Source organism: Manihot esculenta, chromosome 2 (assembly GCF_001659605.2).
Source record: "Manihot esculenta cultivar AM560-2 chromosome 2, M.esculenta_v8, whole genome shotgun sequence".
Lineage (NCBI taxonomy): Eukaryota > Viridiplantae > Streptophyta > Magnoliopsida > Malpighiales > Euphorbiaceae > Manihot > Manihot esculenta.
The window spans coordinates 12020099-12037124 of NC_035162.2; the positions used below are offsets into that span (position 1 = coordinate 12020099).

General features: G+C 34.9%; 2 protein-coding genes across 5 annotated transcripts; one reads left to right on the top strand and one right to left on the bottom strand.

Annotated features, from left to right (window-relative positions):
- Positions 1-1756: 1756 nt before the first annotated feature.
- Positions 1757-6777, bottom strand: LOC110609152 (uncharacterized WD repeat-containing protein C2A9.03). 4 transcript variants are annotated; one of them, XM_043954238.1, is made up of 9 exons: positions 6492-6777; positions 6201-6374; positions 5943-6110; positions 5693-5779; positions 3232-3366; positions 3018-3128; positions 2833-2924; positions 2646-2751; positions 1757-2540 (listed from the first exon to the last, which is right to left on the bottom strand). In XM_043954238.1, the coding sequence occupies exons 2-9, from the start codon at positions 6351-6353 to the stop codon at positions 2040-2042; spliced, it is 1353 nt and encodes a 450-aa protein (XP_043810173.1). In that variant the 5' UTR covers positions 6354-6374; positions 6492-6777; the 3' UTR covers positions 1757-2039. The 4 variants fall into 4 exon arrangements, with proteins under 4 accessions (XP_043810173.1, XP_021604212.1, XP_043810175.1 ...); XM_021748520.2 differs by having other exon boundaries at positions 6201-6357; positions 6492-6776; XM_043954240.1 differs by lacking the exons at positions 6201-6374; positions 6492-6777 and adding an exon at positions 3943-4007 and having other exon boundaries at positions 5943-5994.
- Positions 6778-11215: 4438 nt separating this feature from the next.
- LOC110609362 (probable beta-D-xylosidase 7) lies at positions 11216-15980 on the top strand. The gene is made up of 6 exons (XM_021748892.2): positions 11216-11963; positions 12083-12382; positions 12952-13121; positions 13246-13343; positions 14336-15100; positions 15241-15980. Exons 1-6 carry the CDS (start codon positions 11574-11576, stop codon positions 15828-15830), a joined length of 2313 nt encoding a protein of 770 aa, XP_021604584.1. The 5' UTR covers positions 11216-11573; the 3' UTR covers positions 15831-15980.
- Positions 15981-17026: the final 1046 nt, after the last annotated feature.

A 17026-nucleotide genomic window follows, 5' to 3' on the forward strand; every position in this document is an offset into this window, starting at 1 on the left:
AGCTAAAGCCCGTAAACTTTACATAATTCTAACCATTAAAATGGTTTCTCCTTGTTTAAAATTAATATAATAATATAATTTATTTCTTAATATCAATTATAAATACATTAAATATTAATATTTTATATTAAATATTTTTTAAAAAAATTATTAATTAAAAAGTACGAGCAAATTTGAAGTAAAAACAAATAAAAAAATAAAGAAAAAAAAAATCTCAATGATTAAATAAATAATTTTAATAAAAGAGCTATAAATAAAAGCATTTCTCGTAAAATTTTGACAATTTTGATAATATTTTATTTTAATTTAAAATTAATTCTCACAAAATTTAATTTTTTTTAAAAAAAAATTATTTCAAAATTAATCATTTCAAATAATGATTATAAAAAATGTTTTATATATAATTGAAAATTTAATATAATTATCACCAAATATCCAGTTATCATAAAATTATTAGCGCCACCTTAATTTAAGGTATAGTTTGTTATTAATTTATAGGAAAAGATGCATAAAAAAATTAAATTTCTCAATTGTTTACAGTTGAATGTAAATTATTTTTTTAATAATTAACTCGAAATTATTGATTTTGATAGAATTAAACACTACCGTTAAAATTATATATCCCTTGGGATCTTTAATCCCATCCACCAAGTGCATGGAGCAATATCATGTTGAAAGATCTCTCCGGATTGAATATCTTAAATCGAAATGCGAGCTTCTTTCTTTTTCTTTATTATTTATTTTTTGTTTTCTTGAAGCATTGAGAACCGATAGATTCACTCAAGAAGAAAAAGGGGCGACTTGGTAGAATGATAAGAAGGAATATGGCATGAAGAGATGGTCAATGAGGACAAGTGAAGTACCAAATCAATTGAGTGGTCTTTGGCTCGTTGCCCATCCGAGACTCTCACATGACATGACCCACCACAACCACCTAGAATGGTCGAGAGGCGGTGCTTGTGCTTCATTTTCTTCGCCGTGGATTGGAATTTTGGCGTCAAATCTTCCTCCTGTCTACACTAAACAACAACTTCCACTTACCTTACGTTTTATGGGAGCAACAACAGAAGAACACATGTTCCAGTCTCCTGTTACTCCTAATAACTTGTCACACTTAGACACGTTGTCGGTCAGAGATTTCAATGTCGAGAAAAAACTAGAACTCTGAAGTTCCTTCCATGCACACGATCTTTCCTGCTTCCCTTGGAACAGATGTTACTCATTTGAGAGGAGCAAGATTTAAAAATTCCAAGTTCAAGAATGTAGAATGTCAAGTTTTCAAATTTTAGCATTGAGTAAAAAATATAGTTTTTCTGTAAGAAGCATACCATTCCGGTATACCTATATCCCGGATTTAGAATAAAACAACCTTGCAAAAAATAAGTCAGTTTATTATTTTTATTTCTTTTAATTTTAAATAAAAAATCCATTTTTAACATGAAAAATGTTCATTTCAACAAAGAAAATAATATCAAAGATGATTTTATAAAAAAATATTTAATTCATGGAGTCTAATAAAGCGATTAGGATAGCTAGTAATGACTGCAACAGCACGAACAGCAGGACAAATGTTTATCCAATGAACTAGGATCCTCAAGACGATTAATCCCAACCGGAAGCATGTCACTTCTATGCTAGGACTTGGGACTCCAGCCAAGTCGCAGATCATCCATCGTGTAAGTTTCCTCCCCCAAACCCCCTGCTGGAGGTATCTCAAATCCATAATTTACAAAAAAATAAATATATAAACAACAACTGGTACGCAAGTATCTAATATTTCAAAGAGAGGACAATTTGCCCAAGTCCTTTACAAAACCAAAATTTCACTCATTTCTGCCAGCTTCAAAAAATCACCTTCACAGAAATAGCTTCTTAAAAGCCAAAAAATATGAATTGTGAACTAAAAACCCGGGACTGCTCCATAATACAGAATTCAGCAACCGAAACAGGGCAAAAGCTCAAGCTTTGAACAAAAATTTGAAACAAGAAGCTTTAAACAATATGCACATTCATAAGATTAGGTTTTCTGTATGATTGCACTAGAACACAGAGTCCAAATAACAGTTGTAGTTCTTTCTGTTAAATTCTAACAAGCTACCATAAGTGCGGTCAGCAACCCCTACAAAAAGAGCTACTGCATCAGGGCTGAAGGATATACCAGCAATCTCCCCAAAAATGTCTATCTCCTGGCACTTCACATACCCTGATTCTGTATCGAACACATGAACAAAGTCTGCAGGCTCGGCCATTGCCAAAAACCGGCCATCTGAAGTGAAACTCAGTGCTCTTATTGCACCCATATTTCCTTTCAACACGGCCAAGGACTTGGATAGATTCCTTATATCCCACAGCCTACATGTAGTATCTTGATTGCCAGTGGCCAAAATTCGTCCATCAGGGTGCCAAGCTGATGCAAAAGAATAGTCCAAATGACCTTTCAGGTTACCAACCAACTTCCCAGAATGGGCATCAGTGAGCAAGCACTCTGTACTGTCCCCAAGGACTGCAAGTAATTTACCATCCGGGCTAACAGAGGTGTTCTGAGAAGGGGACAAAAAATCAACCATGGTGTAAGAATCAGATGTAAGATAAAATGCATTCCAGAATCAATTTGCATCAATTGTTTTCTCATGGAGGGCACTCACATTTACAGACCAATCAAAGGTGAAACGATTTAGGCAAGCAAATCTTTCAGCATCATAAACTCTAACAAGAGCATCATTGTTTGCAGTTGTAATCCTTATTGAGCCACTGAAAATATACAAGGTTCAAGTGTCTGTCATGGAGAAATGATGAATGATTTCACAATTGTCGTCTCCATATGTTCCTTACCTTTGGTTATGGTATACATCAACTGCATTTGTAATGGCATTCTCATCTGTTGTTATTTTTGTACAGAATGCAACTCCAGGTTGATTCAAATGCTGGCCCCCAAAAGATAAAAATATTAGTAAATGAGGAAAAAGAAATCATTTTCATTATTCATCGTGGTAGATACATATCAAGCCATCCCCTACCTTGCAGATAAGCTCTCCCTGAAAACCACCAGCAACTAAGAAGTTCTCTTTAACAGCCATAGTGCTTATTTGCACTCTTGAGAGTGTCTGAGACAACAATCCTGGACGTTCCTGTTGAAGGGGAAACAAAAACACAAAACTGTTTCAGCCAGGAAAGAATAGCAATATTATACAATGAAGACAATGATCAGCCTTAGGTCCTTAAGATGCATACCAGGGTAGGAACAATTGGTTTAGCCACATTGAGTACTTCTTTGCCTCTGCGGAGTAGTGATGACCAATGCATTACCGAGTAATTTTGCATAAGGTACACATCATGCTTTGATGTTGCCCATAGCAGGTTCCTCAGCTGCAAGATGCAAGACAAACCAAATGGAAAAGAACATCAATAACCTATTAAGAATAAAATTCAGAAATCAGACTTGTCCATCTATCAAAGAGATCATCTCAACACAGATAAAAGTATCAAACTATCAAATAGAAGGGAGACTCTCTGGATCAAGAGATGCAACTGAGACGAAGCCTTTTAAAAAAGAAAGTTGGAAACAAAGAATACAGCTAAAGACTAAGAAAACAATAAGGATTAAGATGTATCCAAAGGTAGAATTATTTCTACCTCCATGACAATTACTACGTTGTTCCTATAATCTTGTTTTTATATTATGATTTACTGTTCACTCAAGGCATAACATGCGTACTAAACAATGAGCTAATAATAAATGCAGCTGCTAAAAAATAAATCCACAAATTAGACATGAGAGGCTACAGCAAAGCTTTAGATGCATCTGATGGAGCCAATATAAGTGTAGCAAGTGAAAATACAATTTTGTATCAACAAGGCCCCTTGAGATGACACATCGATGCTAGTTTAGTATAGGAATTGGGACAGAGGCCTCTTAAATGCTCAAATATTTTCCTATCATACCATATAAATAACGTATCCATAATCGCGCCAGCTGCTCAGATATAACGCCCACCCTGCTTATAAGGCTGAAATAAAAAGCAATAGCAATCCTAAATGCCACAGATGGGTTAAAGCCAAAATAATATATTTCACAATCATAGGGAAAAATATATAGGCAAAAAGATATCACAGGCATAAAAAAAATAGATGGTCTACATATCAGAGCTTCATATTCCCAGTCTATATGGGAACACATCAAAACGAGTAAAATCACAGTGAATCCATGCAAGCAGTTAATCATATGTGAGGTAACAGAATATTAAGCAAGCAAGCTGGACATCATTGTTTTATACTTTTTTTAGTCTCCAACATGGCTCTTTGAGCTTGATCCCTATAAATCATTTGAAGAGAGTTTTGGATGCTGAAACTAAAACGATTCTCTATAGAAACAATTGATCAGCAGGTGCTTTTATGTTTTTCAGTGCATCTGTTGTCTCCAATACATGTGCAATGTGCATCTACAGTTTTCACAGTCCTTCCACAAATGCTCTCAAATTCACGAGTTACCTAACCAGGATTAACCATATCAGAAGTGCCATGTTTCTTCATGGGTGTGATGCATCAATATTTACAAGTTCAAACCAGATCATCCCATCAAACTATCTGCTATGATGATTTATTTTACCCTGTAAAATTGATATTTAAATTTTAATAAATTTTGAGAAATTGTTAACCAGTGCTTAGAAAGTATGCATCCTTTGGAAATCTGCATAAAAAAGGATTAGTGAATACAAATCCAACTTGATGCCAGTAAGTCGGTAACTAACACCATAAAATTTCTAAGAAAAAAAAAACATTCCATGCCCAAAAGCCAAAATTCTGTCCATAATTAGAGACTTTTGATCAATGAAGCCAGTTTTCAGAAACTATGCTTTTACATCCAGAATGACTTTGAGTCGCTAGCTTGCAGGCCAGAAGGGTATAATGGCCTCACTGGAGAGTAAATATAATTTAATCAGGACAACTTAAGCCAGTTGTTCACAAGTTAAATGCATCCAGATAATTTAACATATGAAAGGGATCAATATCAAACATCATACCTCCCATAAGTTCAGGCACAGAGTTATATGCGAGAGTTATAATCACATATAAAATATCCTTATGCGGACAATAACAAAATGACGAGACCTGCAAAACTATAAGCTAATGATATGTGCATCATGGAAGTTCATAGAATAGGAGAGATAGACTAACATGAAACATCAGGATTCTGACTCCTTAAAAGTAGCAGTAAACTGCAATTTTTACAAGATAAAATATTTGAAATGGATCGTGTACTAAACTTCTTGTTGACAATATATCAATTGATCAATCAATGTGAAGTGCTTATACAATTTCTCATAGGAAGCAATTCAATAGCTCATTGAGAGGCGAAGATCTATGATATGAGGAACTTGTACACAACGATTATGAATTGTCTTATGCATCAAAAGTGTAGACCACAAAAATGACGCAAGTAGGACTGAAAGAAGAAAGAGAAGAGAAGAGAAAACGAGCAATAATACTAAAAATAGGGGAAAAAAGGGCAAGAACTCAGAACTCTGCTAAAAGTAAATTTTCAGACCCAAGAAATTTAAATTTTAAACATCAAAATAAGACGCATGAGACTTCTAACTAAATGGGCAGCTGCTTTTTATTTTTTCTTTTTCTTTTTGGTGGATTTAGAATGAAAAACAAAAGAAAACGAGAGCAGAGAGACAAAAGCCTCTACCTGAAAATGCACGATTGTAGATTTGACAAGCCTTGTGTTGAAATGGAAGTCGTAAAATGTCTTTCCCTTCTCTACTTGCAAACACTCCTGCTAACAAAATATATTTAGCAACAATTCCAGAAAGTAATACCTCATCTCAAAATATATAAGATCAATTAACTTGGTTCAAGCGGGACAAGCTAAAGTAATAAAGCCAAAGGAATTTGAGAGAGAGAACTTGTTTGAAGGTGATGAATTTGAGCAAACTAACCTTGTCGAGCTCTTCGCGAGAGCGCGAGAGGTTCTCGTAGTTCTTGTACTGCTTTAATCTTGTCTCGCGGTAATTATCTCTAGAGAAATTAAGTCTCTCCCAGGGAATCCCCTGTATATCCTTCCCATTTCTAGCCTCCAAAGCCGAGGTATCAGTCTTGGGTTTACTCTAAAATCCAAAACAATATCGCCTATAAACACTATCACGGATTAACAAAAGTAACGCATGCATATAATTTGTTCGTGAACGGTAGCATACCGACTCGAAATCGTCTTCAAAATCCGAGTCTATGTAATCCAAATCGGCTTCTCTTTGAGGTTCGGGTTCAAGGAAAGGGTTATCTTCAAAATCAACGACGTCGTAATAATCATCACCTACGTATTCGAGATCATCGTTGTGGAAGTGAGCCATTATCCTAACCAAGAACAGACACTTTAACCAGTGAGAGTGATATTAACTAAAACTGGAGGGAAAGCTTAGAAACAAACACCCCGCCAAAAGAAATATTCTCTAAAATATAATATAATGAGCAAAATAAAAATAAAATACCTTCGAATATTGGTAGATAAATAGATCTCAAACGGAAGGACGACTGTTCGCTGCAAATGATCAAACAGAAGCGAAAAGGAAAGCGATTTCCTGATGGTTTACCGAGAAACAAACAGGAAAGCAATGATCCAGTGTCAGAAATTTTATTTTCTTTTCAGGAATCACGGTTACTGGATTCGAAAACGAGAGAAAGGGTACCAATGTTGAAATAAGAAAAAGGAAAAGAGATTAGGAGTAAGCAAGCATAAGTATCCAGAACGAGCTTCGCCAAAAGAACAAAGAGGCCATTTCTCTTTGAGTCCTACTTATAATTGCCAATGGGCAACGAGGGGACCCACACGAGTGGAACCCACAGCTCCACCAGCTTGGCTTAAGAAAACTGACGGTAATCGGTGGGCTGTAGAGGTTTAACCAGCCAAACGTTCATTTTTTAACGGTGTCGTTCCGTCGCTCCTCCGTCTCCAGTGGGATGAAAGTGGAAAATATCAAAGCACGAATACAAATTTCAATTGAGGTCGGGTCAGGAAGCAGGTGTATAATGCCAAGAGAGAATGTTATAGATCCTCGTTAATAATTATATTAAATTTTTTTATTTTAAAGAAAAATTATTTTTTTATTAATTAATTATATAAAAACAAATAAAAATATTTTAAAAAATAATTAGCTTAATTGAAAAAAAAATTAAAAAAAATACATTGACATATTTAATTTAATAATAAATACATAAAAGTAAATTTGAAAGGTTAAATTCTACTCTTTCAGAGTTTATTTTGCAGATATTATTTTATAAAATATAATAGTTTTAGTAAATACATAAATGTCAATGAAGGCATTTAAATTTAATTGTTCTTTAAATTTCTTACTCTTATTTTTATATGTTTTTAAGAAATAAAGAATAAAAGAATAATAATAAATAATATGTACCTAATTAAATTGATTTTTTTTTTGAAAAAATAAACTAATCTGTTCAGCCGAAATAAAGTTCAAATTTACCTCGCTGCCTGTTATTTTAGCTGACAGAACTCCATGAACGCGGCTAAAATGTACAGATAAAAGAATATATATCTATAATAATTGCATAATAATGTACAGAAACACCGTATTATACCACAAGAGACAAGACAAAGCCGTTATGTTGACTCGGGTACAGTTTCACTGCTACAGGCCGTAGCAATAAGCAACAACGCTCACTCAGAAAAAAAAAACATGGGATAAAAACAGCTGCCATTTTAAAAAGCAGCTTCTTAAGCAAAAGAAAAAAAAAGGTGGGGCCAGGAACTGTACCCCGTCCACTATCTGAGATATGGGGAGTCCACGTGGTTGGCTCACATCCGAAACTGCGAAAACATGGCAACTTCTGGTTTTACCACGTGTCTTACTTCAGCTGACGAGATCCTTCCTTCTTGTCTCACAAATGAGGCTAAACGGGCGTCATCTTGCTTTTTGGCTAGACGTTAGTGATAGGCTAACCATGGTTAGTGATTTAGTTGGTAAAAGGTTATGGTCCACCGCCCTCTCTCTCCTTACCCCTTAGTTGCTTTGTCTTTTTGCTGGTAACTTAGGACCCCACTGGCTCTACTAGGTTCTCATACGTTGTCCCGCTCCGAAAAAAACAAATTAAAAAAGGTAGGATCCATTTCTTGTTTCAGGTAAAATGTTGGCATTAGGTACGAAACTTATCGCCCCATCTGGCTTGCTTGCTTTGGTTTAGCACTTCACTGCTTCACATTTTTGCTTACTGCTGCCCTTTGTTTTTCCTCCAGATGAGATTTTGCTTGTTTTCGATAATTATTTTGCTGCGTTTGGATTTCGGTAATTGTTAATTTCGGAAAAGCAAGTTATTGAGGAAAATATTAAAGATTTATAGTATTTTTAATTAAAATTAAAATAGTGCTTTTTAATAATAATTTTAAATAAATGATTATATTCGTGAAGCCTCTTTCCAGAGGATTCTGAATGATTAAATCTTCTTACATATTCTTTTATTTAGAGAAAAAAACATGTTTTTTGCAAGAGGGACATAAAATATTAAAGTATTAAAAGAAACGGAATATATACTATAATGTATGTTCAAGAAGGTACTATAATATAGAAAAAAAAAAGTAAGTCCAATATTGTAAAGGCCCCAATTTTAATATTTAAAATTAAGAAAACATTTTATTAGTAATTAACTGTATAAATATTAATGTTTTAGAAAATATAAATATTAATACTTTTAAAATTAAATTTTTTAAAAAATCAGAATAATATTTTATTACACTATGATTATTTTGAATTTAAAGGTGCATTCATGAATTTATTTGGAAAAGAATATTTATTTCAACTTTAGTTTAAAAAAAAAAAAGTTAAGTGCTAATTTAGACATTTCATCGAATGGAATGTAAACAATTTAAAGCTTCCCACGATATTATAGATTTTTTTTATTAGTATATTAATAAATAAAAAGTTTTGATAGTAAGATATATTTATATATACATTTTAAGCATAACTACAATATTGTGTTTATTTTATTATTTACTGAAATTATTTAATTAATTCAATTAAAATACTTATTTACTATATAATATATGATGTTCTGAAATTTAAAGAAATTAAGATTTATGGTAGTTGAGTAAACTTGGTATGAGGGAGGATCATCCTCTCTTTTTATTCACTTTTTCTCATTTGCTAGTAACACTAACGGCTTTTCCACTATATGACACATATCCCTATCAGACAGATTCGTACATGTAGAAATGTCAGTTTTCTCACTTACGTCAAGAGGCCATTTAATTTTTTTTAGTGCGCATGTAAAAAAGGGTTGCGAAAGAATCGGGTCGAGTCCTTGGATTCAAATATGACCCGACCCGCTGAACATTTGACAGCTCACATCTGGTGTTAATGGGCTGTCTTGCCTAAAATCATTTTGAGATTTGGACATGATCTATTCTTGTGACTCTTGACTCGATCATGGGTGAGATGGTCAATATATATAAATTATGTATATAAAATTTATTTATATATATCATGTGCACCCTTAAAATGAGATTTCTATCTCTTTGTTTGAAAAAAAATTCAATTTTTTCATTTTTAGCATGGAAAGATTCAATTCTTTTTTTAATTTCTTTGAGAAAAATTTACATAAAATTATTTTTAATTTAATATAAAAAAATTTTAAATTGCTTTTCTTCGATTTTTTTTAAGTTGAAAGCGAGTACTCTCGTTTGGGGCTAAATAACTAATTTCTCCCTTTCTTTTTTAATATTTAATAGCAATTGAAAATTATTCTCTCTAAGAATAATTTGGGTCAATGATTGAATTCCTCTCCAAAACTTTATAATATGTAATTTATTATAATTTATAACTAATTAATAATAAAAAAAATTAGTTTTATATATACTTTCAAAAGTTTTACCAATTATACTAATTGATTTGTCACCGAATTATACTAATTTTTCACATTGAATTTATATTTTTAACAGGTGAATTCTTTTATGGAGATTTGAAAAACTGATTTTTTTTTTTATTATTATCATGTTTTCAAACATTATAATTTATAAAAAAAAGGAATTCTTATAAATTTCTGCTTTTTTAAATAGGGATACATCCTTAAAAAAGGAGTGGAATATAAAAAAATAATAAAAAAGAAAAACAGGCCTCGATCAATCTGGAGAATTTATCTGAAAATTTTCACCAAGTGGCCAACTATAAGAAAAATAGAGAAAAAGAGAAAAGAAGACAAGGGCAACACAGAAGCATCCATCTCTTTCTTGATTTGATTTGGAATTTGATTTTCTGTAAATGTTATTTTATATCAAATAAAACAATAATGACTTGAGAAAAAGAAAAAAAAAACAATAATGGTGTATGTCATTTTTCTTTTATATTTAAAAAAAAATATTATACCAAAAAAAAGAAAAAGAAGAATAAAGAAGTCTTCCTTAGCAATCAGACCAGTAGAGTCAGGCAACAGCTTTCAATCTCAATACAAATAAAAATAATACAAGGAAAATTTAATATGTGAGCCATACACTTCCAACTCTGTAAAAATATACAAGATTAACTATGTACTACGCTAATTATTTATTTAATTACATAAAAACCATAATTATGAATGCAGTAAATCCTGCTTAGATTTTACGACCATACTGGAGTTTTACGACCAACTACCCTACCTGTCGCAGTTATTCCTAACCACCAGCCGCTTTCAACTTCTTCTTCTTCTTTTCTCTGCCTTTTTTTTCCCTTTATTTTTATAGATCCATCCAATATTTAAATAATATGCAGCAGGAGATTACTTGCAGACATGAATAACCGACATTTCATGGTGTCAAATTCATGGGGAAGTAGGTAAGCATTAGGATAACGTAATTTACATATAATATATCTTTGCCCTAATACCATGAGATAGAGGCCAGTCACTTATCTCAGCCGTTGATTCAATGGCTAGATGTTGCATATAAAAAATACTTTGTCCAATTACCTTCAAAATCAAGGAAATATAATATATTTATTTCTAATATAATTTTTGGGTGTTTAAAAAATATATTTTTTTTTTCTTTGAGAAAATTATTCTTGTGCAGATGTTACAGCTTTTCAACGGGAAAGGGCAAATTAGCAAAGAAATGCTGAGCGAGGGAAACTAATGAAGTGGGCTGGGTGGCCTCGAACGTGGAATGGATTCTAATATGGACTCCTTGAACCCGCTCCGACACCCAAATCAAATGGCTGGTTGGCTCCGTACACTAACGCTTTACAAATCCTCACTCTTGAATCCCATTTTCATCCTGACCAATGGCAAACGAGATATATGGCAGATCAAAGTTGGGCTTAAAATCAAACTCCTTTGCAGACCCATGAAATTCAACTTCATCTTTTGCTTTTCCCGGTTGCGTTAGCTTTTTGATTTTTGTTGCAACTTGCAGGGAATCAAATTAAAGAACATTATTTGTCTTATCCAAAACCATAATTTTCCACCAAAACATTCTTACTCACGATCTGAACTCCGTCATTTTAGGAGAGATAATCATTGATCTACCATACTGCAGTGTTCAGTGAGCTCTTACTCGCCACTGGCCAGTGGCCACTCTCCAAACCACTATAATGAGATCCCAGACACTTTCCTACTTTATCTTTACTCTACTTGTCTTCCGAGTTGCCTCAACTCAGCCTCCATTCTCATGTGATCCTTCAAACCCATCAACAAGCTCCTATCTTTTTTGTAAAACCACAATACCCATCAGCCAAAGAGTCAGGGACCTTGTCTGCAGGCTCACATTAGATGAGAAGATTTCCCAACTCGTCAGCTCAGCTCCACCGATTCCACGACTGGGTATCCCGGCGTATGAGTGGTGGTCCGAGGCATTACATGGGGTTGCCAATGTGGGACGTGGCATTCATTTTGAAGGCACTATCCGTTCCGCCACTAGCTTCCCTCAAGTCATCCTCACTGCCGCTTCTTTTGACGCCTACCAATGGTACCGAATAGGTCAGGTGAGCCGTGAATAAAACTTGCCCGCTATTTAACACTCGTCTTACCAGCTTAATAAAATATACTAATTGGTTTAATGATCGAATTGTTTCCTTTTTTTTTTTCAATTTGATGTGTGAAGGTGATTGGAAGAGAAGCAAGAGCAGTGTACAATGCAGGGCAAGCCACAGGGATGACATTTTGGGCACCAAACATTAACATATTTAGGGACCCGAGATGGGGGAGAGGGCAAGAGACGCCCGGGGAGGATCCCCTGGTGACAGGGAAATATGCAGTTTCTTATGTGAGAGGAGTTCAGGGGGATTCTTTTCAAGGAGGGAAGCTTAAAGGACATCTTCAAGCTTCAGCTTGTTGTAAGCACTTTACTGCTTATGATCTAGACAATTGGAAGGGTGTGAATCGCTTTGTGTTTGATGCTCGTGTAAGCCTTCAACCCCAATGGCTCTTCCTTGGATTGATTGTGTTATCCAACTTTTTGTTTGCTTCAACCATTATTTATCTTACTTCTATATCCAACATCTGGAATAGTGGATGTTGTTTATTTTGGCTTTGGATTTATGTTAGTTTGGCTTTGTGGTTATTGCTTAACTTCTGGCAACGAAGAGTGGGAGAAAAAAAAATCACAACTTGGAAAAACCAACAAGGCTACTTTCCTAGTATTGGTTTTTGCACAAATTTCAAGAGAAAATGACTTCTAAGAAATTGAGGGTGTTCTTTCTTTTCTCTAGTCAAGTCACTTTTAAGATTTTCTTGTTCACACGCTTTAGCTTTATTGTTTGCTGCAGTTTGAACTGGTTCGTGTATCATGGGGTGGAAAAATAATTATCAATTGTTTATGTCTGTATGTGTGAAGTTTGCCATTGATGGATCACACTTGCGACAAATGCATTGTGTAATACAACGGTGAATGTGCATGACTGGCTATATGTAAACAATTATTTTGAGGATATGATATTACAATATGTTTATTTATTTTACTTTTTAAATCAGGTTACTATTCAAGATTTAGCAGATACCTATCAGCCACCATTTCAGAGTTGTGTGCAACAAGGGAAAGCCAGTGGCATCATGTGCGCTTACAATAGAGTGAATGGAGTCCCAAGCTGTGCAGATTTCAATCTCCTCTCCAAAACTGCCAGAGGGCAATGGGATTTTCATGGGTATTAAAAAGTGATTCATATGCACTGCAATTATTTTATTGCAAATGGTAGTTTAGCCGATATGAGGTGAATTCGATTGCAATTATTGACTTCTTGATTATCATAATCTTACAATAATGGTCAGGTACATCACATCGGACTGTGATGCAGTCTCCATCATCTACAATGATCAAGGATATGCTAAATCACCAGAAGATGCTGTAGTTGATGTGCTTAAAGCTGGTATGGGACCTTTCTTGACCTTTATTTTCTAGTGTCATAAATATCACATGTGCTTCTGTTTTTAGCATGAACTGGTAGATTTTAAGTCATTTGTCATTTGAGCTGCCCACATTATCTGTAATTCATGACTTCAGATTTTGGACAATTATGATCCTATGGGTCCCCTTATCAAAAACAGCCCATTGGTTTTCACCGAAAGTTTATGGTAATAAGCAATTAGCACATACTCCTACAGTCTTATCAAGCAAGTGGACTGACATTTATTCTCAATTCTCATGTTTTTTCTATTATAGTTTCCCTTTTACCCACTTCTGTTCATAGACTGTAGCTAGGTGAACATGGGTTTTTGAGTTGCTGGATTCATGAGTCATGCCTAAGATTATAGTCATTTCTATGAGAAATTATATAACAAAGCGGTGATACTCAGAGAGTATTGCTATTTTTCTTCTGGTCCTCTGTGGAAAAGACGAAAATCGGGTGTTCCATTTAAAATCACTGGACTCAGACTTACCTCATGTACTCTGTAAATTGCAATGAACTCACTGTAGATAATTGACAAGTCCATAGCTCTCTAGAACAAGGATCAATTCTTTTGAGCAAGCAAGTTAAAACACTTGGCAAAAGTCTAACCCTTTATTTCCTTGCTTGAGTAAAATGTTTAATTTCTATGAATAAGCACTAAATATGTTAAAAGTTGAAATGACATAAAGTCGTGTATTGCATCCTCATGAAGTTCATGATAACAATAAGGAAATTTCCATGTACTATGTATATGGAAATGAATGGACATTCGCAAAGCTTTTAATTCTCGCTTGCCATATGAATTTAACAGTTGCATATAATTCTGAAGGATTTTAGTTGCATTTTAAATAGATAGATTACAAGATGCGTGCATAGTCCATGATGCCTTTTATTTAGGCAATTCTTTGAACAAAGCAACTGTTTATTTTACCATAGTCTGTCTTTGAAAATTGTTTAACAATTAATTGCAGGCATGGATCTCAACTGTGGGTCATTCTTGCAAAAACACACTAAAGCGGCTGTGGAGCAGAAAAAGCTGCCTGAATCTGCAATAGACAGAGCTCTTCACAACCTTTTTTCTATAAGAATGAGATTAGGACTTTTCAATGGAAATCCAACGGAACAGCCTTTCAGCAATATTGGTCCTGACCAGGTGTGCTCCCAGGAGCACCAGATGCTAGCCCTTGAAGCAGCTCGCAATGGCATTGTCCTCCTAAAGAACTCTGCAAAACTCCTCCCACTTTCAAAATCTACGACCACCTCATTAGCTGTAATTGGCCCTAATGCCAATTCTGCACAAACACTTCTTGGAAACTATGCAGGCCCTCCGTGCAAGTCTGTAACACCATTGCAAGCACTGCAAAACTATATTAAAAACACTATTTATCACCCAGGTTGTGATACAGTTCAATGCTCTTCAGCTTCCATTGACAAGGCAGTTGATATAGCAAAAGGGGTGGACCATGTGGTACTGATAATGGGATTGGACCAAACTCAGGAGAGGGAGGAGCTTGATCGTGTGGACTTGGTGTTGCCAGGGAAGCAACAAGAACTAATCATCAATGTCGCGAGATGTGCAAAGAATCCAATTGTTTTAGTGCTTCTTTGTGGAGGTCCAGTTGATGTATCCTTTGCCAAGTATGATAAGAACATTGGAAGCATTTTGTGGGCTGGTTATCCTGGTGAAGCTGGTGGGATAGCACTTGCAGATATCATATTTGGTGATCATAATCCAGGTGAATTTCTAGGAAGAACGAAAAATAATAATAAAATGATATGTTCCCATATCTGCTGCATTTGTTGCAAGAAATGAATAATGTTGCTTTTGAAATTTATAGTTCTGACTTCTGATGGTTGATCACATCTTGTTATCCAGGAGGGAGATTACCAGTGACCTGGTATCCACAAGAATTTGTCAAAGTACCAATGACTGATATGAGGATGCGACCTGATTCCTCTTCAGGCTATCCTGGACGAACATATAGATTCTACAAAGGCCAGAGTGTTTTTGAGTTTGGTTATGGCCTCAGCTACTCGAAGTACTCTTATGAGCTCAAGTCTGTCACCCAAAACAAACTCTATTTAAATCAATCTTCAACGATGCATGTAATTGACAACTCCGACTCATTACGTTCCACATTGGTCTCTGAGTTGGGCGCAGAATTCTGCAAGGAAAGTGAGTTTTCAGTTAGAGTTGGAGTGGAAAACCAAGGGGAGATGGCTGGTAAGCATCCGATATTGCTGTTTGTGAGACAGGCAACGCATGGGAATGGGAGGCCAAGGAAACAGTTGATTGGTTTCAAAAGTGTGATTCTAAGTGCAGGGGAAAAAGCTGAAATTGAATTTGAGCTAAGTCCTTGCGAGCACTTCAGCAGAACTAATGAAGATGGTCTGAAGGTGATAGAAGAAGGAACACACTTCTTGGTTGTAGGAGATGATAAGTACCCAATTTCCATCATTGTTTGATAAGGAGATTTAGTTCTTCAAACAATTAAACTCAAGTGTCAAAATTTTAATTCTTGTGTCATTGTAATGATGAATGACCCCAGAAAATGGGTCAGTACCAAGTAAGAAATTATGTCATCAAGAAATAAGGACACGTTATCCTTCCTACTATATAACATAGAAATTGGATGTGGAGTTTCATCTCAAAGGTTCAGGCTTGAGATTTTTCTTTTTTAATTTTCTAAATGTTTTTCATTCTACCATAAATTTAATTTCCAAGACATTTGATTAGTTTATTGGGCTGGAGGAAGTTTGTGTAACTTGGGCATATCTCCTATAGCATTGGCAGAGATGTATGGATCATTTGGAGGCTGTTATACTGGTGCAGAGGAATTAATTTTGCTTTGTGTTTTAAATCACTCTGCTGGAGAAAATAATTTAGCAGCAAATTGTTTAGCTAGCAAGAGCTAGTGAGGTGTGTGATAAGCATTGAATTTCTACCATCTTCAACGTCCACGTCAACAATACTAGCTATTTTGCTTTTCATGAACCATCTCAATAGTGCTTTGATCGTGGTCAAAACACTACTTTAATAGCCATTGCCGAGCAACACCTATAAATTGTCATATTGGTCGCCCGGTCCTACCTTTCCCCTTCTTTTAATTTATCCTTTCTTTGTTCACAGAGAAGATAGACCATTGGGTGCATAACATGCAGATTTATGTCCATAACAATGGCCGTGAACAAGAATCTTATAGTTGATATTAGCTGATTAAGGCAACCATTTTAAAGGAAATATTACTTATGCCGGTAGCTTCCCACAAGTCATTACTAACGGGAAAGACCTGGGAGTTATGCAAATCCCACATTGCAAGGATTGCAGAGTTATATTATGAACTGGGTACCACAAAGGTTACTATGCAGTTGCCTGTCCCTCAACTGAAGTATCGGCAGTAAAAATAGAAAGAGGAGAAGATCAAGTGATGTTAGTTATGTCATGGGAGTTGATCAAGATCAAGAAAGGGAAGAATGTGATCGCATTGAAATGGTGCTTCTTTGCTGTGGGCCACTAGATGTATCTTTCGCCAAAAATAAGAAAATCAGAAGCATTTTATGAGCTGATCATCCAGGTTCGATGAATATAACCCAGGTGAACTTCTTCAGTGCTAAATAAATGATAATATGCTCCATTTCTTCGCATAAGAATAAGAAAAGCG